Below are 24,995 nucleotides of genomic sequence, written 5' to 3' on the forward strand. Positions count from 1 at the left end.
CGCCCGCCCATGTCCCCTTGCAAAAAGGGTTTTTTTCCCCAAGTCTCCATGGATGCGCACAAGCACCCAATGGAGCATGCGCATACTTTGGTGTACAGAAAAAAACAAACCCGTTTGCCACACCGCACCGCTTCTTTGCCGCACCGCAGGATTGTCCTGTGATCGGCACCTCCCCCCTACCCACGGGACCTCCACGGAACGTCTGATCGCACAACCGCACGTTATTTTGCCCCGGGGCAAACAGCCACGCCTCCCCCCCGCGATATCTGGCCCGTGTGACCGAGACCTGTGTTCCACTGACAGGCAACTGGCATGAATTCCTCCCTTGACATGCAACTTTACTATAATGAAGATAACTTAGGCCAGCCAAGAGCCACTGATGCAACTGTTAACTATTCAGTTCCAACCTCCAGCTGTCCCTTAGAATGTGTGTCAGACATCAGACACCCATTTATTTCTTAGGGTGGGGGCATTTCCCCCCAAGGGCTACAGAAGACCTGAAGTTCAAACTACTCCACTATTTAGAATTATAATACTACTACCTACTACTCAATGTGCTACTATAAAGCTATAGCCTCAACGTTCTTAAAACAGCCACTCACTTCTACCTAGAAGTAATATGTGTGTGTTTCACGATGGTAGTTTCAATAAATATCTAAACCAGGGTATTGTTGAAGGGTGAACATCTTTTTTCACATTTGGTCAGAATGTCTACAGCCAACATTAAAATTTAGGACTGATGTACAAAATACTGAACTGCAATTTGCATCAGAAGACATGAGCTTCCAAAATAAGATGTGAGGATTTCCAAATCTTTAATTAATGGTAATGTTTCTTGATAATATTCCAATGAAAGTATTTTCTAGCACCCTTTTCTATTTGCAATTATATGTTTTGAACCAACTATTTGTCTCCAGAGGCTACATCAGAGTATATTTATTTGTAACAGTATTCCTTCTGAATTTTTTGCTTTTTCTGTATCCAAAACCAACAACATTCTCATTTGAAAACTCTTATACATTATTTAGAGTTGAAAGACGAGAGAGTAAGAAACTATTAATGTAAGAGAATACCCAGAACTATAAGCACAACATGAAATTGAAACTGATTAAATAAATTATGCAACTCTGATTAAAATAATAAAACTGACTGATGTTCAATAATGATTTTGAGAGAGTAACTTTATTATATCCAGATATGGGTTGAAATGGGTTAGAATTATATTTGCTGATAGGGAATGCTGTTCCTTCTCTTTATAATCAATAAATCACAAATATCTGTGTGTTTGTTACCCCTTCTACTTAACATCAAGATAGTGGTTGGAAGCCCAGGGGTGTAATAAGTAGACAACTAGGGAGGCTGGCCTCCAGGTGGGTTTTGGGAATCCCCCGGAATTACAGCTCATCTCTAGACTACAGAGATTAGTTCTCCTGGAGAAAATGGATGCTTTGGAGTGGATTCTATTGCATTGTACCCCGCTGAGGTTCCTGTCCTCCCTAGGCTCCATTCCCAAAGTTTCAGAAGTTTCCCAACCAGGATCTGGCCACCATACTCCCCATCCCCACTGGTGGCCAGGGGGGACGTGGCAACCCTACAGAGAACACTGCTGCTCTTGAACAACTAAGCTCATCCTCACACTACTAGGCACAAAGCTGTGCCATAACTGGTCACCAGCCCCTGGAATTAAAAAAAAAACTATAGGCAACCACTAAGTTAGGACACAAGCACATTCCTGTTCTTATGTTTGGTAGCTCTTACAGTTTAATTCCCATAGAGTTGTTTTCTAATTGATTTCCATCTCACCTGTGGAACACTGGCCAGGCTCAAATGCTGCTGTTGCAAAGCTGCGGTCTGTAACATCAGGTGCTGCTGCTGAGCTGCATACATCTGCTGAAGGTATTGTGCTGCAGAGCTAGGAGGACGATGCAAGGCCTGCTGAATAACCTGTGGACAGCAGAGCACCAATCAGAAGGAAGAGCAAACTGACATGACATTTATTATTGTGGAATGCATTGATACAAACAATCCAACTGATATGACTTACAAAACATATTCAAAAACAGATAAGATGACTGAAGAACTGGATATGAGACCCCATGAAAGAATGACAAGAGATGGAACCAAGAAATGAAGTATGTACTCAAAGAGAGAAAAAAAGAAGAATATATGGAACCTCAAACTACTTAAAAAAAATTAATTATAGCTGGCTACTACCAGAAGATACTTGTTTCATCTACAAGGGGAAAAGGCACAAAATTAAGACTTTAAGGCTTAAGAGGAGAAATCAGAGAATGAAGAAGATAAAAACTTATGGAAAAGTTCCAAAATTTTGTGGATAAGGGAGAATACATAATCATCGATTTTTTGATTTTTTTATAAGGGAGAAAACACAGTCCCTCAAGATTTTATAAAGGTCTGAATGGTATAAATATCATACAGCTGTTCAAAACTATGAGAGTTGAAACATTAGAAAATATACTAATAGAGTATAAAAATGTTATTTTTTTAAATATATATGAAAGATTATTGTAAGAATATAAGGTGAAATTTGAAAAACAATTTTTGAGGTATTTATCTGATGAGGTAATGAAATCCCCTATTATTTAGATACCTATGTAAATGCTTGTGTATGAAATTACATGGTTTTAGATTTTGAAATGAACTGAAGAATATAATAAAGTATACAGACATACAACCTTTCATCGATTATAAAAACTGATACTTAAAAGTATGCAAAAGAACTTTCTAAGAAAATAAGGTGGAACATGGAAAACAAATATGGTATGTTCAAGCATGTAAACTGATGATGTAACTGAACCCCCACAGTTATGTATTTGTGTTATATATTTGTCTGTTTGGTCGTTGTGATGTTTGTCTTTGTAAAAAAATAAGATCTTTTAAAAAAATAATAACCTGTGGACAGTTCAGCAACATCATTACTATGGCAAAAAAATAGAGATTTGTACTGAAGTTGCCACCATCAGAGAACTATACCTTTTTCTAAGAACTACACCACAACCCTGGGACAATTACTACTGGCATCCAAGTTGCTCTAGGCAAAATGCTGAACGCACTATAGAAACTACTGTCCTCCTTGCACCTCTGTGACCGAACACCAGCCTCCATATCCAAAATCAGACTTTATTAGAGTACTGGCAGCAGAGTATTTTATAGAGGCCTGCAAGCCCTTGATGCAGAATGTAGGTTTCTGAAAATGCCACCAGAGGGTAAATTTCCCATTTTATCGGCTATCAAATACCTGTACAGCATGTCGATCTGCACCACTGTAGACAGATATCTGAGGCGGCTGTGTACGAGAAGGGGATGATGTGGTGGTGATGGTGGTTGTGCATGTGGAAGATGCTGTTGTGCTTGGTTCATTCTCCATAGCTGTGGAATGATCCTTCCACCTGGTGAGAAATGAAAACAAGAATTGCATATCACGGTGCTCTGAATCTGAAGACACACAGTTCAGTGAACATATGAAGCTGCCTTATGCTGAATCAGACCATTGGTCCATCAAGGTCAGTATTGTCTATGAAGACTGGCAGCAGCTCTCCAGGGTCTCTGACAGAGGTCTTCCACATCACCTACTGCTTGACTGTTTTGAAGTGGAAACGCCAGGGATTGAACCTGGGACCTTCTGCATGCCAAGCAGATGCTCTCTCACTGAGCTACAGCCCCTCCCTAATGTGACACAGTATTCTGGATTTTGCCCTAGGAGTTGTCCCAGTAAAGCAGAATAGACATCTCAGTCTTTCACATGCTGTTCTATATTTGTAAAACAGGAAAGAGAATGGAAAGGAAATGTCATCCATCTCCAGGTCTGAGGAGGATATATCTAAGTAAATTATTTCAGAGCAGCAAGAAGGCAACTGGTCATAACAAGCAAAGAGTGACATTCCACTATTAATCAAGATGGGCATACAAAATGAAATTAACAGAGCAAAAATTTCAGTTCCCAGATCATAGACTACAACTACATCAACCCCTATAACCACTGTTTAAGCAATGCAGTGAAGTAGGCATCTAGGTAAGAAAGGTTTTTAAACCTCCAGGGCATCAGTATCAAGGTGCATGTGTTCACCATCCAGAGAAAAAAAAGGGGGGGGGGGAGAATCAAAATGCTAAATGACCATCATCTCTCTCCAGGAACTGGGTAGATCAGGTATTTGGCAGTAAGATTTTTCTAATCTGGCAAAGCATTCCTTATTCCTTAAAAGAGATGCAAAGAGACACATATACATGAGCTAACTGCTCTCTTCTAGGAGGACCAGCCATTAAAATAATTAATATGGCTTTAATTCTCTTGCAAATGAACACAGACAGTTCACTTTCAGTCATGTTATGGTCCCTCATTTAAGAGAAATGATACATTAACTCCAGCAGCCAGCACTGCACTGGGCCTCATGCCATCTCTGTACAGAGGATCAGGAGCTGTTCTTCCCTCCTGGCATTCTGAAGGGGCTGCAAGGTTTCCTTTTTTCCATACCTGATAGGATTTTGGCTGCTGAATTATCCATTCCTTGTGATGATTTTGTTTAAAAAAATTTATTTTCATCAAGGATTTATGCCTTTTTTCAAATATGCATTATCTTTTTTAAAAGAGCACATGGTGAGAAAAACAGAGTTGGAAGTGATTTAAGTAAACAAAACAGGAGAGGCAGAACTTATACAGCTGCAGCTTCATTTATTTATACATCCACTTTTCTGCCACACAACCAGGGCACAATCCCGCCCCCCCCCCCCGCATGGTCAGATAAAACAGAGACAGTGAGTGCACACCTGTTGACATATGGGAGACAAGCCTCACCTATTGGATTTCTACCTGTCACACTTGTATTTATCTAATCGTTTGGAGGGAAAAGAAGTCTTGCCCGCCCAACAAGTGGTATACAACCCACAGGGAGTAATCGCACATGTCCCTGAAGGGAGAAATGCCCGTGACAGCCACACGCCTGCTTAAGCTGAGCTGGCCACGGCAGGGCTCCAAAGGCGGGAGCGTCCTTCCTTGGCACCAGAGCAAGGCAGCCGTTTACATAAATCCGCGGCTGGCAGAAATTCAACAGGTGCAGTTCCCGCACTGGCACCCGCCCGCGCACCCCTGTTTTTCTCCGCGCTAACGAAGAAGCCACTGCCGCTTAACTTCTGCCTGGGCCCAGCGCCTGATCCATCACCTGGCGAAGCCCAACGAGGGGCTCTTTTCCCCCTACAGGCCTGCCGCCCTCCGGCGCCTGAGGAAAACCGCCTCCGCGCGCGCAGAGCCCTCGAGCCGCCCCGCGCCTCCGCGCCACTCACCCAACCTCCACCACAGAGGAAGAGAGACGCACCCGCTTGGCGTACGAAGCCCTCACTCCGCTTCCGCCATGTTCTCACCTCCCTCACAGGGAGGCACCGCGCATGCGCCTCTCGGACGGGACTGACCGCCCGGGGTGCTCACGTGACTCAACCCCAGGTTGGGGGGGGGAGGGTTTCCGCTAGCCTCTTGTGCGGAAGGTGGCATCTTCTATAATAGAGGTTGGAAACCCCAGATTCGTGTCGTTCACCATTGGTGTTCACACTTTATGCATCTACCGATGTTTGTTCCAATAACGGTCCTCTGTCTTACATTAAGAATTATACCACACTGAATTTTTATTTATTTTTTTGCATCGCCGCCCTTATTCGTACCTTTGACAAGGCTTATCAGGAAAGTCCCCTCACCCGTAATTTCTTTTAGCGATAGCGCAATGGTAAACACACTGGCGAATGGGCAGCGGATGGTGTAGGAATGGTCCTCGGTCCGGGGCTAAGTAACGGAGAGTGGGTTTCTAGAGAAGCCAGCTGTAGAGCATCTGCCTGGCATGCAGAAAGTCCAGGTTCAAACTCAGTTATCTCCAGTAAAGAGACCCTTACAGCAGGTGATGTGAAAGACCTCTGCCTGGGCCTTGAAGAGCCACTGCCGGCCTGAATAGAACAGGCAATACTGACGTCAATGGACCAGTAGTGTTATTCAGTATAAGGTAGTTCCAAAAGTTACCTAATGAGCTTAGGTTAGTAATGCTACAGGATGGAGTAAACACTTTGCATAAATAAACACTTTGCTAACAAAATTTGAAGGACTTGCATTTTTGGATCTGCACTTTTTTTGTCCTGGAAGGACAATTCTTGTGACAGCTTCTCTCATCTGAGCAGGGATTTCTGCAGCTGCAATCTGCAGATTGGCAAAGTGAGCTCAGAGCCGGCTCGCTCACTAGGCGAACTAGGCGCTTGCCTAGAGCGCGCCGGCCTTTAGGGGCACCAAACTGGCACCCGGCCCCCCCACCAAAAGCCCCCCCCCACTAAGAGCCCTGCAACTTTCTTGACCTGGTGAGTGACTGCCACATGCCACCGGGTCTTTCAGTGCACTCAGAAGCGCAGCCGTCCTCCTCTTGGAGGAGCAGGAGCCACTGGCCTTCCCACCCCCAGGAATTAGTGGTTAGGAGCGCAGACTCTAATCTGGGTGACCTGGGTTGGATTCCCCCACTCCTCCTCCACATGCAGCTGCTGGTGTGGCCTTGGCTCAGTCACAAGTTCTCTCAGAGCTGTTCTCTCAAGGGCAGTCCTCGAAAGAGCTCTCTCAGCCCCACCGACCACAACCATTCAGATTTTGTGTTGTTCATTCTTCCTAAAATGCATTTATGTTTGAAAATTGGGGGGCGCAGGGGGGGGCGCCAGAAGGTATCCTCACCTAGTGTGCAAAAAAACCTGGGGCCGGCCCTGAGTGAGCTACTTGCCCTGATGTGTGCTTTCTCCCTTATAGCTCTGGCCTTGTGGAATGGATTGCCCGAGGAGGTCAGGAAAGATCCTGCTCTTATACACCAAGACCAATCTGGCTTTCTCCAGAAGAGACAGATTAAAAATAATTTAAGAACTATTTGAAATATTTTAGAATACTATGAACAACATCCTGGAAGACAATTAGCACTAGTTTTTCTCGATGCAGAGAAAGCCTTTGACAATGTAACTTGGGAATTCTTGAGATACAAATTGGAGACGGGATTGTGGCAATAATTTTATGATGATGATAATGTCTCTATATAAAGAACAATTTTCAAAAATAATAGTTAATGGAGATTTAACTCAGAATATACCTATTTAAAAAGGAACTCGACAAGGATGTCTGCTTTCACCATTATTATTTATCTTTGTAATAGAGACATTAAATGACTTGGTAAGAGAAAATTGGAACATAAGAGGTCTTAAAACTAAAAGAGAGGAATTTAAACTTCAAGCTTTTGCTGATGATCTAGTATTCATTTTGGAAGATCCAATAATGTCTACACCATACCTGCTTAATGTAATACAAGAATATGGCTTGATAGCAGGACTTAAAATAAATTTCAAAAAACCCAAGATCTTGACAAAAAACTGCTCTCAGGATTTGATAAACAAGATCCAGTCTCAATCTAATATAGAGGTAATCAACAAATATCTTGGCATCACCCTTTCAAGTAAAATAGTAACCTATTTGAAAATAATTACAAGAAATTATTAGAAGATATCAAGAAAGATTTACAGAAATGGCATGATTTACACCTATCATTTATGGGTAGAATTGCCACTATTAAAAAGAACATCCTTCCACGTTTCCTATTTCTGGCACAGAACATACCAATTTTAAAAAAGAATAAATTTTTCTTGGAATTGGATCAATATGTAAGAAAATTTATATGGCACTCCAAAAAAGCACGCATTAAATTGAAACTTCTTCAAGATAAAAAAGAAAGAGGTGGCCTCAGTGTACCAAATTGGTCCCTTTATTACCAAGCCTCAGTTATGGGTTGGATTAGGGATTGGTTACTGTTAGAAGATAAAAGACTGCTATATCTAGAGGGCCATGACCTACATATGGGCTGGCATGCCTACATATGGTATGATAAAGATAAAATCCATTCAAATTTCCATAATCATATAATTAGAGGAGCCCTAATAAAGATCTGGAGGAGAGTTAAAGAGAGATTTTACCTAAATATACATTCCATACAAAGATGGATTGCAAACCATAAAGAATATGATTTTCTGATAGCACCACAGCTGACTTTGCCACCAAACTGTGCCACTTTGTTCTCACCATAACCACTTTAAACTTGGTGACAACTTGTATCTATAGATCAATGGTACACAGCCATGGGCACTCGCATAGCCCCACAATATCCTAACATATTTATAGATGACTTGGAGCAACACTTCCTAAACTCCCACCCACTCTCACCTCTTTTATACCTGCAATATATTGATGACATTTTTATTGTCTGGACACATGGTAAAGAAGCCTTGGACATATTCCACCAGGCATACAGCAACTTTCACCCCACTGTCAACCTGACAATGAACCAATCTATGCAAGAAATACACTTTCTGGACACTACTGTAAGAATACACAATGGATGCATAAACACCACTTTATACCGGAAACCTACTGGCTGACAAACATACCTACATGCCTCCAGCCACTATCCTAAACATACCAAATGATCCATTGTATATAGCCAGGCTCTACACTACAGCTGCATCTGCTCTAATCCCACAGACAGAGATTCTCGCTTGAGGGATTTACAACAAACCTTTTTGGAACTAAAGTAGCCACCTGATGAAGTGAAGAAACATATTAACAAAGCCAGACTGTCTCTTTCCAGTCTATTATAACACCCAGACTTTACTATAACTTTACTATAACCCAGAGAAAACCTGTTGTAAGACTGGGTCAAAAGAGACAATAACAGAACACCACTAGTGAACACATACAGCTCTCAACTCAAAACAGTTCAATGTATCATCTGCAACGTACAACTTCTACTGGATAATGACAGTTCTCTTTCACTAGTACTGGGGGGCAAACCTTTTCTAGCACATAGATAGCCCCCCCAGTCTCAAACAACTTCTCACCCACAATAATACAACATCTAATTTAAACATGGACACTGGTACCAGAACTTGCAACAAATCCAGATGCCAACTTTGCTGCCACATACACCCAGACAACACAATCACTGGACCTAACAACATCTACTACACCAAATCTGACATCAAGAATTACATTCAGTGAGTGACCTCAAAGTAGCTGGAATGGGAGCTTGCTGAATTACAAGTTATTACAACACTCAGGACTATGGAACCTCCAGAGCTTAACAGAGATATTGGCTTATCTGTCCACAATGCTAAATCATTCTGTTCTTTCTTATACCCAGAAATTAAACTTGTTGTTAGTCTTACAGAGGCCACTGGACTCAAACTTCGTTCTCACACCTGTTGTTAACTCCTTTATTATCTGTATGCCAATTTGCTGCTATTTACATGTCAATGAAAAATAGAAATCAATGAAAATGTCCTACTATATGTGTTATTCCAGTCTTAGCTATATTTATTGCTCAGTTACTTATGCATCTTGACTCTAATCAGCTCTTCCTGGCAACTAACCCCCCCACCTGCATATAATATTTGACAAAGTCTGTTTCAATGTATATTAAGAAGTGTGCACACCCTGAATCTCTGTTCTTGCAGGTACACAGAGTTGAGCTTGGTTTGTCTTGGGGGTACCGCTGGACTCTAGCTTCATTCTTACATCTTTTTGTTAACTCTTGTATTTAAGTGCTAATTTGCTGTCGTCCATTGATTTTACCGTTCACCTGATCCAACTTCAACTCTGCATATGCATTTTGGCTCTGAGTGGCCCCTTCTAACGGCTGCCGCCACCCTCTTTTCCCCCTGTAAGTAGCCTTTGCGAAAATGTTATTCCAATTTGTTTGAAAAAGTGTACTTTGCACACGAAAGCTTTGTTGGTCTTAAAGGTGCCACTGGGCTTCAGACCAACACGGCTACCCATTGAATTATTCTTCAATCACATTGTTAATGTTGTACGGCCTATACGTATCACAGCCCCAGTCGTAATAAATACCCGCTGAACCCTAAAAGCACCACGATCAAGGCACTATTCGCTGCAAGTTCGGGCATCACGGAAGGCTGAGGAGCTTGGAGAACCCGTTTACTCGGTTTGGAAACTACATTACCCAAAAGTCTCTGAGGCATTGCTTTCTGGGAGTTGTAGTAATCTCGCTCAACGGATGAGGTGGCGTGTACTCTGTGTATATAAGAGGATGCTCAGCGCATGCTTTGGTTTCCCTATGTAAACTTTGGGCAGAAGGCTGTGGTGTTAGGCGTCTCGTACTTAAGCCAACTAATTTTAAAATAAGTTGATCCCTTTGTTCCTTTTCCGCGTCCCTTTCGGTATGCAGTGGTACAGTCCACTCAACTGATATCAATCCAGCTGAGAAAAGGGTGGAAACTGAAAGAATGGTAAATCGGTTGGCACTTTTATGACTTATCGGAAAGGTGTGTTTCGGTCTGGTTTAACAGGTACAACGTATACTCTTAGGTCTTAATCCCCTCCTGCGGTTTCATTCGGAATTTCCTCCCCACGAAACAACCTCATTGTCTTGACCTCACCCTACATTCTTGGAAGTGGTTTGTCCCACATTCCCTCGCCTCCTTCCTTCCCAGGCGTTTGATACGCTGCGTGAAGGAAGGGAGGAGGGGGAGGAGCGAGTCTCTTCTCTTCCCTCCCTTTTTCTTTCTCTCACGCGCATACAACACACACACACGGTGGCTCGCAGGCGGGGCTAGGTTGCGCGAGCGGCGGTTCGTTCTCGTCCGTTTAACGGCTCCCTTTGGGGCGCGAGGCGGCGAGCGTGCGCAGGAGCTCGCTTTTTAAAAAAATTATTCCCACACAGACACACCGCGGTATTTTCTTCTCTCCTCTTCCGCGGCTCGGCGGGGGCGGGGTGGGGCTGGCCACGCCAGCGGGCGGGGCCGCCGGAGTAAGCGAGGCGAAGCGGCGGGGAGGAGGGGGGGGGGCGATGCCGACTCAGGTCCGAGTCAAGGCGTACTACAAGGGGTGAGTGGCCGGGTGGGGACGGGGCGTGGGGAGGCGGCGGGATGGAGGTGCTGACGGGCCGGTGTAGAGACCTCGCGTGGGGGTGGTCGGGGGCGCCCGCCTCCAGGTGGGACCTGGGGACCCCCCCGGAATTACAGCTCATCTCCAGACTACGCAGGTTCCCCTGGAGAAAATGGACGCTTCGGAGGGTGGACTCTTACGGGGGTTGCATCCCACCGAGGTCCCCGTCCTCCTCAGGCTCCATCACCAAATCGTCAGAAGTCTCCCAACCTGGATCTGGCAACCCTGCCCCCCCAAAAATCCCCCGCCGGTGGCCGGGATGGACCTGGCAACCCTAGTGGGTGTGCCTGTGGGGCGGAGATTTGGGTCCTCTACCCCCCCCCCCAAACCCCGTCCATACGTGATACCAACAATACGGGAGTGAAATAAAAAAAAGCCCCCCCCCCCCCCGGGGGGCGGAGGAGTCTAGCACAATGCATAGTTCATTCGTGGGTTTTGCTGCTATAGGATGTGGGGGCAGTCACTGGCTTAGACAGCTTTTCATTCCCCCCCCTTATTATTTATTTATTTCATTCCATTTCATTCCCCTCCTTACACCCTCACACCCCAAAAAACCCTGAACACATAGCCGTGCCTGTGGACCATGGTGGATCTGTGGAACTTCCGTGGTTAGGAACACTGTACCTGCAAAGACCAGTTGCGGGAGGAGGAGGATGGGCAAGGCCTCCCAGAGGCATGTGGGTAAACAGGATGCGGTGCTAGGTGGATCCTTGGTCTGATCTGACAGGGCGCCTTTCTTAACCTTGTCCTGACCCGAAACGTGACTGTGGAGGTTGCATAGCCTGACCTTGATCTTGTGATGTCAGAGGCATCTTTTGGGGGTGAGGAGTGTGTGTGTGGGGGGCAGGCCGCTGTTTGATTGTGGAGAAGGGCTTGTGGTGGGATGTGTGTATGCCCAGGATTATCTGCAGAGTGTCTTATGGGGGAGAGATGCATTGGCCTGCCTAGAGATGAGAGCGGTGCTGAGGGGACATCTCATGTGATGGGCAGTAGGGGCTTAGCAGGTCACATGGCAAGGGAGCAGTTGTTATAACTTATGAGCGGGGGAACTTGCCACATAGCCTGTAAGGTGCTTGTGGTGAGTGTAACAATCATGAGGTGAACCAATATGAGGAAGAAGAATGGGATGGAATTGTTGCGGGAATGCTGGAGGGGGGGGGAGAATGTGAGTAGGAGGATTACTCATCGGGTGAGTGTAGCGTGCTGAGATCAGAATTTCAGAAATGAAGCACAGTGTAGCTGTGGGAGTGTTTATGGGGTTTTGAGAAAGAACAGAAGGAACTGAAACAGAGGCTGCCTTTTGAAATAAGAGGCATCTAGTAAAATTAAGGAGTATGGATTTGGAGGTGGTATGTAGAGGAAGAATAACTGCACTGTGTGCATGCTGATGTGTAGGGTTTTTTTAACATATGCATCATGCCAGTTAGATTTGGTTGTGTGGCTTCATTTAGAGTCCTAAGAGGATAATACAAACACCTACTCCCAATATTATTCTCTCCTTTCAGCCTGGTCTGTTATCTGTAATAAAGCTTGTGGTGCATAATGTGTGACTGTAATGACTCCAGCTGTTTTAAAATCCTGGTCAGATAAGGTAGTGGCTCTTGCTCAAAATTAAGAAACATATTACTGGCAACAAAACATGGGAGTTAAACTGGTTTCTGAGAGATTAATTTTTAAGATGCTCTTCGGCCTTAGGTGGTTGTTTCTGCAATACCAGAAACAGAGGACCTGAGTTACTAAAACAAGATCATGCATAGGAAAGCCCAGGGATCTGGGTTGCTGAGCAAGGATGTAGTTCTAATGGTGGTTATAGCCGCAAATGATTTGAACAAACTTTCTAGCATAGCTTTGTTTTGTGGGTGCTCATATACTCAAAGAAGGGACTTGCTGCTTGTTTTTTAATATGGCTAGCCTGTCTTCCATTTTCATAGTAAGGTGTTCTTACAGGTCTCTTGGATAGATGACAAGGGTGCTAGTACTGATTGCAGTTCTCATTTTGAGCCATTCTTTCTTCTTGTCCCCGTATAACAAAATGGTGTTTTGCCCCAAGTTTGGGGCAAAGTGTTCTTGGTTACAGCAGTGTTTCCAAACCTGTGAGTCAGGACTCAGTAGTGGGCTGCGATGCCTCTGAAAGTGGGTTGTGGGCCAGCCATCCCTACTGGCTGCCCCTGCCCTTTCCTCCTCTGTATTTTGGAAACCAATATCTGACCCTGGAAATAATATGTTCCATGTCATATATTAGATGGGGTTTTTTTCCTTCACTGCATATACATGTTGAGCAAGTAAAGCATGTTCTGATGGTTACTAGAGGGAGTTTCTTAGAATCATAGGGGGGATTAGAAGGAATGGAAAAGGAGAGGTCAAAAGCTGGAATGTAACCTCCATATACAAAGCTTGGGTATATTGGAATGCCATTTACTTTGAGTTCATAGTGGTGGCAGCTGCACCCTTTGTTTCTCAAAAATATCTTGTTAGTCACTGTAGAAAATGGAATGGTGGTCTAGATGGGTGCCAAGGTCATAGTTTGCCTAGGGTACCAAAAAACCTGGGCCAGCCTTGGATGGGTTACCATACCAAGTAAATTTGGACTTGTGGGTCACCATACCAAAAAGGTTGGGTACCAGTGACTTATAGGAAGGTCTCCATGCCTTCTTAGTCTGAGGAAGCCACTGGATGTTTGACTAAATACTTGGAAGTATCAATTACTGTGACTCAAAGTGGTTGAATGAGTCATTGGCTAGAATTCGTATGATGAAAACGAAAAGGCAGGTTGGAATTTAAGAGGAGTTTACTTGTTACCACTGTTCTGTGAAACTGAAAAAATAGACCCTTGCAGCTTATATATCGTTTACATAACCCTTTTTTATGTCATCAATCAGTATTAAATTGCAAGACTGCTTCATGCTGTACTCTTCTACATGCAAGCAGGACAGTCCTGTCTCTGACCATGCACAGCTTCCTGTGCAGAAGTGTATTTTGTAAATGCTCAATTCATGGATACAGCCACCAGCAATTTCTGTAGACATGGCAGGGTAACTTGTAGTTGTTACAATTATAGGAGTGCTACCTGGTAATATCTATGTCAAGGGTGGCCAAACTGTGGCTTGGGAGCCGCATGCGTCTCTTTCACACATATTCTGCGGATCCCGGCAGGGTGGCTGGGGAAGCTAAATATCATTAGCGAACAAATATTATTGGACAAATAAATATCATTATCAATATCTGATTTTACTACTTTTGTTATTATTTTTGGCAGTCTCATTTAATATTAATGAAAAGCAAATTTGCATATTTCACAGTAAAACGTGTAATATTTGTTTACTAGGAAAAAGGCCCATTGTGGAAATAAATACAACAGCCTCTAGAAAGAGGCTCTGGGTGGGTGCTCCGGCCTTGGATACTCAGTGTCAATTTGCTGTGGCGACCTCAGCAGGGTATACCCTGTTTCCCTGAAAATAAGACCTACCCCAAAAATAAGCCCTAGCAGGATTTCTATGCATTTGTGGTATAAGCCCTAGTGTGTCTTCTTTAGAAAAAATAAATATAAGACAGTGTCTTATTTTCAGGGAAACACAGTAATAACACTGAGTCCACCATTTTCTCCAGAGGAACTGATCTCTGCTACCTAAAGAACAGTTGTAATTTTGAGTGATCTCTAGCCCTCACCTGGAGATTGGCAACGATGGTTCCCCAGAAGGGAATGGTTGGTTTGGAGGGTGGAGTCTATGGCTTTGTACCTGTCTGAGGTCCCATGCCTCCTGAAACCTCACCCTCTCCAGGCTCCATCCCTCACATCTCCAGGAATTTCCCACCTGGAGTTGGCAACCCTATCTCCTTCCCAGCCAATCATCAACCTACCTTTATTTCCCCCTCACTCTTCAGCTTTCCACCTCCCACACACCTGCAGCCTCTCCCGTGCTCTGAAGCCCTGACTGCTACGTCACATTGGTTGTCATACGGGGGCCACCTCAGCAGCATATAAGGATACAGAGCCCACCATTTTCTCCAGGGGAACTGATCTCTGCCATCTGGAAAGCAGTTGTAATTCTGAGTGATCTCCAGCCCTCACCTGGAGATCAGACACATTTTACCTCAGAGCAGCAAACTGTTTAGAATGTTAGAGGCAAAAGCCAATCAAGTCACATATGCAGACGACCTCTGTGTTCTGACTGGCTATGGGGGGTAGGGGAACAGCAAACTGTTTAGAATGTTGGAGGCGAGACTCAAGGAATGCAGCCAGTGGATAGGGACAGATTCTGAGTGAGACACCAGGGCGCCAACCAATTCCGGAGCGTGTGGAATGTTCTAGAGAAGTGCCACCACCATTCAGCTTTTATGTATAAGGGAGATGTCTTGCGGCTCTCAAACATCTGACGTTTATTCTGTGTGGCTGTTATGTTAAGCAAGTCTGGCCACCCTTGATCTATGTGTTCCTGCTTTGCACAGGATCTTTCTCCACTCAAGAATTTGCCCCAGGATGGTCAGAACAGCCTGTGTGTAGGAGAGATGTGGTATGACTATCTGCCCTTTCTATACTGGTTCTGATTAATTGCCCTGGCAAGCACATTTTCTTTTCTTGTGTCAGCCAGACAGATACTTCAAGGAAGTTCAGAAGCAGGCCATGTTGGCCATGTTCATCTCCTTTTGCATATTTCTAGTGCCTCAAATTTAGAGGGATCTGCCTTTCAGCAAAGCTTTCACATTGGCTATTGCACCTTGTCAGTATATCCACTTTCTGTGGGCTCATGTGCATTTTAAAAACCCCTTGCAAGTGGCCACAATATGTGTACCAGTGAGGTCACACTGAGTGTGAATCAGCACTATCCTTTGTTAGATACGTATATGTTTCAGTAGCTGACCTTTGAATATATTTTTAGGAATGAATGTTTGCTCCTTTTTCTCTCCTCTCACAGTCTGCTTATGATACTTTATGTGCCTTCCTTCAATATGCTGTTTTTTTTTTTTAATGCCATTATAACTAGTAGTTCAAGAATTTTTGCAATTAACAATAAAGAAAGAATTTTGTGTTAGACTGTGCATGCTGCAACATGTTCATGTCCTGTTTCAGAGAAGGTATTTCCTTCTGTGTGAAGGGATAGGAAGAATTTTTTTCCGAAGGTGGTTCTTGTTAAAAATTCAGTGTTTAGCCCACTGCAGTTCTGAAAGAGATGTGTGTGTCTTCTGGCATGCCCATATCTGCTTTCAGCAGCTCTTTTCAGAAAAGATTCTCAGGTGTTCTTTGAACAAATAATAGCCACTGCATCTGTTGTGTTTGGTGTGCTTCTGGCCGTGTCAGGTTTCATCACACAGCAGGTGGGGTGTTGCAGGCACAAGGGAAGGGAGGCAGAGATTCATGTGTCCTGATGTTGAGTTGACATCTGTTTAGTCTTGCTCACTAATAAGCTGTTACCTGAGGTTTTCCTATTTTTCATCTTAACAGTATATTCAGATACTGCACTGGTAAATGAGGTCCAGTTGCCTAAGTCTGTGGTGTTCAAATGCATATTAGAAATATTTCTGCAGACAATACCCAGACCTTATAATAGTAGCTGCAAGATGTGGAATCATTGAGATGGAGGAAAGGAGAACAGTGTACACCATGTTGGATCCCCATTTGGAAGAAAGGTGGGGTATGAACAAAGTTAAATAATAAAAATTAGTGGAAGCTGTATGGAGGAGGGATTGAGTAGTTAGATATTGTCTGTATCAGTACCTTCATTTTTTAATTTTTCTTTCTTTCTTTTTTAAAAAAATATTTTATTGGTATATTAAGAACAGTATATAAACACATCATATATAATTTGTTTAACATTACTCAATACAGTACTACCTATGGTTATCAAATGACACTATGTTCCCCTCCGTATGTTAGTATATATAGTCGAAGTAATAGTTGTTTTGAGTATGGGTGCAGAGTGTGAACCTATTCGTATATCCGATTGTTTAGTATGTCTCACAAGTGTAACCACTCATGGTATGCAATGTTACTTGGGAGTAATGACCCCTTAATGTTAGCTTATCTTTTGTGTTGTACCTGATATTTCAGAACTGTACTAAGGCATGAGGATTTTTTCTTTGGAAGAGCAGCCATCTTTGTTACTCTGCGCAGCATTAAGACAAGAATGCTGTTGTAGCGTGAGCTCTTTAAGGGCAACTGCTTGTTTAATTAAGTTCTGAAAGCTTGGGGGGAGGAGTGACAGAGAGTATTGAAGCTAATTGCTGAAGGGATAGCTTCCCTTGATCCATTTCGCTTGGACCCAGGCTTCCAAAGGAAATGGTGACAAAGATTGCATTGCCACTTCTGCATCAGTCTCAGGGCTTGTGACTTTCTAATTTGCACTCTTCATTCAAAGCTACATGCTCTGTCTGACCTGCTAGTGGCCAGTCCTGAGTCTGTTAAGAACATAGACAGAGCCCTGCTGGATCAGACCAATGGTCCACCTAATCCAGTAGTCTGTTTCACCCAGCTTTTGTCAAACCAGTTGCCGGGGCAGGGTGGGGGAGGAACAAACAAGGCATTGAGGCTAAGGCCTTTCCCCAGTTCTATTTCTTAGAACTGATATTAAGAGGTTTGCTGCCAGTGTCTGTGGAGGTTCCTGGAACGTTCAGTCACCATGTCATTGGTGGACCTCTCCTCCATGGATCTGTCTGACCCCTCCTTTTAAAGCCATTTATTTATTTATTTTATATTTACATTTATATCCCGCCCTACTCCAAAGGCTCAGGGCGGCTAACAGGGGCACAATGTGCCAGGTTAAAACAATAACATATAATTTAAAAACAATAAATTACAATAAAATATATAACAAATTACAACAAATTTCAAACAAGAAGGGGAGATCTTAACCTCACATAGCTGCCTACGATCTTGTCCTCAGAACCGTGTCCAGCGCCTCGCTCTGCCCTTGGGGGCCAGGCAATCAGATGTTAGTACGCCAGGGCATAGGGGGCGGCGGCTCCTACTCAAAGGCCTGGCGGAAGAGCTCCGTCTTGCAGGCCCTGCGGAACTGAGAAAGGTCCCGCAGGGTCCGGATCTCCTCCGGGAGCTCCTTCCACCAGGTAGGAGCCGCCACCAAAAATGCCCTAGTCCTGGTCACAGCAAATTTAACTTCTCTCGGGCCTGGAATTTCCAGGAGATGACGCCCTCCCGACCGAAGTGCCCTTGGGGGAACATATGGAGAAAGGCAGTCCCTCAAGTAGGCTGGACCCTGGCCATTAAGGGCTTTAAAGGTCAAAACCAGCACTTTGAAACGAATCCGGTACGCTATCGGCAGCCAGTGCAGCGCTTTCAGCACAGGCTGAATGTGGTCCCTCCTCGAGAGACCCATCAACAGCCTGGCTGCAGCATTCTGCACCAGCTGCAGCTTCCGAACTTGCGACAAAGGCAGCCCCATGTAGAGAGCGTTGCAGTAGTCTAGCCTTGAGGTGACCGTCGCATGGATCACTGTGACCAGGTCCTCACGGCTGAGATAGGGGACCAACTGCCGAGCCAGCCGAAGATGGTAAAAGGCCGCCCTGGCAGTGGTTGCTACCTGGGCCTCCATCGTTAAAGAGGAGTCCAGGCGCACCCCAAAACCCCTAACCTCTGATGCTGGCACCAAAGGCACCCCATCGAAGGTCGGGAGAGGGAGCCCCAGTCCCACGCCGGTCGGACTCAGGCCCAGGACCTCCGTCTTTGCCGGGTTTAGTTTCAACCGGCTCAGCCGGTTTATGCTCACATCCATCACTGTGTCCACTGGCAATGAAGCCTACAGTTTAATTACTTGATGAATAAAGAAGTATTTCCTTTTGCCTGTCCTGAATCTATTCCCTAGTAACTTCATTGGGTGCCTCTGAGATCTAGTAGTGAGGGAGAGGAGGGAAAAGCTCTTTTCATCTATTTCTTCTGTCCCGTGCATCATTTTAATAATTTCTATCATATACCCTGTTAGCTGCTTTTTTTTTCTAGACTGAGAGGTCCCAGGCTCTCTAGCCTTTCCTTATGGGTAAGGTGCTCCAGCCCTTTAATCAACTTGGTTTCCCTTTTCTATAATTTTTCCAACTCTGCAGTATTTTTTTAGCGATATGGTGACAAAATTGAAGACAGTATCCCAAATGACACTGCACTGTAGCTGTATGCAAGGACTCTATAATATTGAAAATTTTATTTTCAGTCTTTCCTAATAATTCCTAGTATGCAGTTTGCCTTTTTTTTACCACTGATGCACACTGAATCAACATTTTCATCAGGCTCTCCACTACAGTACCAAGATCCTTTATTCTTTTGGCTCATTCAGATTCCATCAGCATATATTTAAGTTCAGGATGTTTTGTTCCAACATGTATGACTTTACCCTTATTAACATTGAACTTGATTTGCTGTATTGTTGCCTGCTCAACCAATTTAGAGAGATCTTCCTGTAACGCTTCACAATCCACCTTGGTGTTTGTGGTACCAAGTCATTTGGTATGATCTGCAGACTTGGCTAAGGTGCTGCTCATCCCCAATTTCAAATCATTTATGAAGAAATTGAATAGTGCCAGTCCCAATGCAGATCACTGTGGGATCCCACTGCCTGCTTTCCTCCATTGTGAGAATTGTCAATTTTTCCTGTTCTCTGCCTCCTGCCATTTAACCAATTTCTAATCCATAAGACTGCTAAACTTAGTCAGGAGTTTATAATGAGGTACCTTGTCAAAAAGCCTTTTGGGAGTTCAAGTGTTTAAGTCTACAGGATCGCCCTTGTCCAAATGCTTCTTAACTGCTCAAAGAGTTCCAGAAGGTTGATTGGTTGGTTCTTAAGAGCTGGCTAGAAATGTAACTCAATTTCTCTGTGTATGGGAGTCCCTTGGACTGCAAGATCAAATCAGTCAATCCTAAAAGTAATCAACCCTGACTGTTCCCTGGAAGGCCAGATAATGAAACTGAAGCTCAAATACTTTGGCCACCAAATGAGAAGGGAGCACTCACTGGAGAAGACCCTGATGCTGGGAAAGATTGAAGGTAAAAGAAAACGGGGACGGCAAAGGATGAGAAGGTTAGACAGTGTCATAGATGCAACGAACATGAAATTGAGCAAACTTCAGAGGACAGCGGAAGACAGGAAGACCTGGCGTGATCTGGTCCATGGGGTTGCAAAGAGTCGGACTCGACTGTGCAACTGAATAACAAATGGGATTATCATAGTGCTTTAACATTTGCCAGCCAAGGGGCCTTTGCTATACTGCAAAAGGCCTAAAAAAATCAGATGTGGGAATTGAAAATAAGCTGACCTTGGTAAAAAGAGTCCTGCTGGATCAGACCAATGGTCCATGTAGTCTAGCATTCTATCTCACACAGTGGCCAATTGGTTCCTCTGGAGGGCCAACACCCAGGGCATAGAGGCAGAGACCTTCTGCTCCTGCTTCCTCCTGGCTCTGGGATTCAGAGGTTTAGTGCCTCTGAATGTGGAGGTTCCCCTCAGTCACTATGGCCAATAGCCACTGATAGACCCTTTTAAAGCTGTTTATTCCTGTGGCCATCACTACATCCTCTGGCAGTGAATTCCACATTACAAAGAAGTATTTCCTTTTGTCCATCCTGAATCTACTGCCATCAGCTTCATTGGAATGCCCTTGAGTTCTAGTATTTTGGGAGAGCATAATTTTGTAAAGCTCTATCATGTCCCCCCCTTAGTCATCTCTTTTCTAAACTGAAAAGTTACAGACTCTTCAGCCATTCCTCATAGGGAAGGTCCTCCAATCCCCTAATCATCTTGGTTGTCCTCCTCTGTACCTTTTCCAGCTCTGTGATGTCTTTTCTGAGATACAGTGACCAGAACTGGAATGGTATTCCAAAATGAGGCTGCACCATAGATCTATACAGGAGAATTATAATATTGGCTGTTTTATTTTCAATTCATGTTTTAATAATCCCTAATATAGAGTTTGTCTTTTTCACTGCTGCAGCATACTGGGTTGACACTTTCATTGAGCTATCTGCTGTAACCCGAAGATCTTTTTCCCTCTCAGTCGGAGCAGGTTCAGACCCCAAAAGCCTGTACTTGAATTTGGGATTTTGTTGTCCCAGTGTGCATCACCTTACACTTACCAACACTGAACTTCACTTGCCACATTGCCACTCACTCACTCAGTGTGGAGCTCTTCACAGTCAGCCTTGGTTTTCACCATCTTGAATAATTTTGTAAATCAGTTACATACCTGCCAAAATGAGATGATAAACATTCTTATTACTTTCCTGCATCAAATGGCTTTTTTATGAAAGGAAAATCTGACCTCATTGGGAACTTGCAGTATACTGTTTGCTCTATATCTTTGATTAAACTAGTTGCTTGCTAGCTTAATTAACATATTGTCAAATGAAAAAAGGTCTGGATCTTCTCTCTGTGCTAATTAGCTACTAAATTAATATGTGAAATATGCTTAAACGTATATGATTTGCAAACGTTCTTCTTGTTTTCTTAGAACATAGTTTAAAGTTCTGGGAGGAAGTACTACAATACATCAAACAAATATTGGACATTGTAGTTCCCCTGAAACCTGAACATCTGTTTCTAGGTATTTGGCCTCCAAACATAGAACACCATCACCACAAACAGATGCTTGAAATAATGTTATACACTGCAAGAATCTCAATTGCCTCATACTGGAAAGATCCCTCCCCTCCCAATATTCAAGTATGGTTTCGTAAGCTCTGGGATCAATTCATCATGGAAAGTATCACAGAGAAACTCAATAACGCCAGAAACCCCTTGGTATCAAACTTCAATGCAAAGTGGTTCCCTGTTCTAGAATACCCATCTTCAACAGATTTTATTTCACCTTCCTGGAAAAATTACCTACAATGGATCTAATACTTTATTGTAAACAAGATGTAGATTAGTCAAACGTCTTATTCATTAATCTCTTACCTTCTAATGTTATTCTAAATAATGCTTAGATTACTCATTTCTGTAATGTTACATTTTCGTATCAAGCCTTTTAATCATACCAATCTGTACCACAGTGGAGATTCTCCACATTTTACTGTTATACTTGGAAATATATCTGTTATTCATTGTCAATCTTTTTATTTCCAAATAAAATTGTTATTCTCAAAAAAAAAGTTTTTAAAAGTTTAAAATTTGCCCTGACCTGGGTAGCCCAGGCAAGCCCAATCTTGTTAGATCTCGGAAGCTAAGCAGGGCCAACCCTGGCAAGTATTTGGAAGGGTGACCTCCAAGGAATACCAGGGACGGGTTGCAGAGTCAGGTAATATCAACACCACCTCTCTGAAACATCAAAGTCCCACTGGGGGTCGCCAGAAGTCAGCATGACTTTCAGGCTCTCAAGCACATACACACACTCACACAAATACTCACCAAAAAGCACAAATCTGGCAGCAACACATTATAGAACAATGAAACATTAAGGCGAGTATACATATCAAATGAGGGGAAAGGAAAAGCTAAATAGCTCTCTAAGCAGCATTTCAGTCTATGAAAATGGCAATATCTCCATTGCTTATTAGATTTAGTACAGTTAACTAGATCTCCAACCTAATGTAAAAGGAATGCTTAGAAGAGAAGTTAAAATTGAACTGTGTGTCTATTGCTTATAACTATTGAAGGCTCAGCTTTCAGATAATGACACAACTGGATATTTTCACAAACATAAAACACTGTTTGTACCATTTATATCCCACTTTTCTGCCCTCATCAGGGCCACCAAGGTGGCTAACAAAATAAAAGGATACACAGTAAAAAAAAGTCTTAAACCATTAAAACCAAGTTAAACTTCCCATATAAAAACGATTAAAACATAGGGCAGGGCAGAGGGATCACTGAGGAAATGCCAGTTGAAACAAGGAAGTCTTTACCCAGTGGCAGAAGATGGCAACAAAAAGGGGACAGGTGCGTCTCTTTGGGAGAGAGTTCCAAAGTTTTGTGCCACAACTGAGAAGGCCCCCCCCCCATGTTGCTACCTGCCTAATCTCTGAAGGTGAAAATGCCTGAAACATGGCCTGATAGATTTGTAAGGGAGTAGGCTGTCCATCAGGTATGCTATTCCCAAGCCAGACATGGAAGCTTTAAAGTCAACAGCAGCACCTTGAATTGTACTCAGAAACAAACTGGAAGCCAGTGTAGATGGGCCCACACTGGAATGATATAATCTTTAAGATCCACTCCAGTCAACATCCTGGCACCAAAATTCTGCACCAGTTGAAGTTTCTGAAGGCTTTTCAAGGGCAGCCCTGTGTAGAGTACATTGCAGTAATCCAATCTAGAGGTAACAAGGGCATGTACTTCAGTGGGCAGATCTTTCCTGCCCAGGAAAGGTGTTAGCTGGCTAAGCAGGCAAAGCTGTGAGAGGGACTCCTGGCCACAGATACCACTTGCTCATCCAGCACTAGGCCTGGGTCCAAGAGCACTCCCAGATGACAGACCTGTTACTTCAAGGAGAGTACATCCCCATCCAGAACAGGGGGTGCCTTAAATTCCAGGTCAGCCCTTCTGCTCCCCAGTAGCACTTCTGTCTTGTTGGGATTCGGGGTCACTAATACACAAGGAAACAGTCATATTCTGTCTCTGGTGTTCTGCTATCTTTTACCTGGAAGCATGTGATCTGATTTCTACATGCAGGGTTCATATGAGTCAGAGGGAGTTGCTCTGTAATCTTGACATAAACTGGTTAGTTAACTAGAATTAGTCACAACAAATATCACACTTAGGCTATTGCATAAATATCTTGTTTACCATTATGCTTTCTGTCACATACCCCAATTTGCTCATTTCCCCCTTTGAATTTTCTATGCTGCCATTCTTACTGAAAGGTATTTATTTTGTATTTAAATAAATATTTGAATGGAAGGGATTTCTCAGATCTTGTTCAACATCTAGCACACTTTTGCTATGGACTTCTCCTGAAGAAAGGTAGCATTTGATGGCCAACATTAAGCCATTGATTTGAATTCTGGTACTTTAATGAATTGGCAGTTTAGGTATGAATTTTGTTGCCTTTTAATTTGTTACCTTCCCTTACTCTTTGGTATGGAGTAACTCAGTGATATAGTTTCTCAAATCGTAGATCATATTTCTAAAATTGGTTTCCTAGAGGTCTGCAAAGCCCTGTTTTGAGAGATTCACGTAGGAGGAAGTTCTACAACTTCCCTAGAATACCCTGTTCAACTGAAAATCTGCTGTTAGCAATGTGCTACCAACACCTAAATCTTGCATATCGCTCAACTCCAGCTACCTACAAGAAATGTACTGGCCCTATGTAAGACTGTTGGCTGTTCCTAGAATGTAATGATATATGTTTGGCTTGGGTTGCCAAATGTGGAAAGAGCAAGAAACTCATTCCTATAGTACTAGCACTGCTGATGCTGTTGTTCTAGTTGATTACACCTTACAAATCCTTACTAATTACATGATGGGATAGTGACATTCCTGAGCCATTTCATCAAGCGGCAAAGTGACTTTCACTGAATGCAAACCGGATGGAGGATGATTGGAGTTCAGTGTTCCAGCACCAGCCTGCATTGCTGCTTCAGTGTGCACACCCCTATTTGATGTTTAGTTTACCTTGGCTGTACTTCTCTAGTAGGCCTTTGTGGTGTAGCAATTTGGCCTACGTTTGACTATTGTGCAACATACCAGTGCTTTTAAAATAATAGTACTATTCATTTAGTAAGGAAATAAAAGCAACAGTGCAAATGTGTCTTTACTTAAGAAGCAACGGGTATATTGAACAAGTCATTTTTAATTGACTAGCTTTTAGAATCTGGAAGTTAAAAACTGATTTTTAAATTTTAAAATATCTTTGAAACTGAAATTTTTATACAGTTCAATTTTTGTATTTTAGTTTTAAGTTTCTTTAATTCTCCCTTTAAAAATAGTGTCGTAATATAATATGAACATGTCAGAATTTACAGTACTAAAACTGGACCAATGATGCTTTGCCACATACTTTGCCTACTTTTGTCTGTGAAAGAATGAACTGAGGTTAAAAAATTACTTTTGAAGTTAACCAGCATAAATGACAGAATAGATCATGAACTATTATT

General features: G+C 43.2%; 2 protein-coding genes across 2 annotated transcripts in view; one reads left to right on the forward strand and one right to left on the reverse strand.

The window, feature by feature from the left end:
• The window catches only part of PHC3 (polyhomeotic homolog 3 (Drosophila)), a 58,982-nt gene extending 53,607 nt beyond the window's left edge, over nucleotides 1–5,375 (reverse strand). Inside the window, exons 1-3 of the mRNA XM_015411588.1 lie at nucleotides 5,331–5,375; nucleotides 3,260–3,410; nucleotides 1,804–1,944 (exon numbers count right to left, since the gene is read on the reverse strand). Of these exons, the coding sequence (XP_015267074.1) occupies nucleotides 1,804–1,944; nucleotides 3,260–3,388 (270 nt within the window). The 5' untranslated portion in view covers nucleotides 3,389–3,410; nucleotides 5,331–5,375. The remainder of the gene's footprint in view (nucleotides 1–1,803; nucleotides 1,945–3,259; nucleotides 3,411–5,330) is intronic.
• Nucleotides 5,376–10,874: 5,499 nt separating this feature from the next.
• PRKCI (protein kinase C, iota) overlaps nucleotides 10,875–24,995 on the forward strand; it is a 42,979-nt gene continuing 28,858 nt past the window's right edge. Inside the window, exon 1 of the mRNA XM_015411584.1 lies at nucleotides 10,875–10,912. Coding sequence (XP_015267070.1) covers nucleotides 10,875–10,912 — 38 coding nt within the window. The remainder of the gene's footprint in view (nucleotides 10,913–24,995) is intronic.

Source organism: Gekko japonicus, unplaced genomic scaffold (genome assembly GCF_001447785.1).
Source record: "Gekko japonicus isolate JY-2015 unplaced genomic scaffold, Gekko_japonicus_V1.1 scaffold11, whole genome shotgun sequence".
Classification (NCBI taxonomy): Eukaryota; Metazoa; Chordata; class Lepidosauria; order Squamata; family Gekkonidae; genus Gekko; species Gekko japonicus.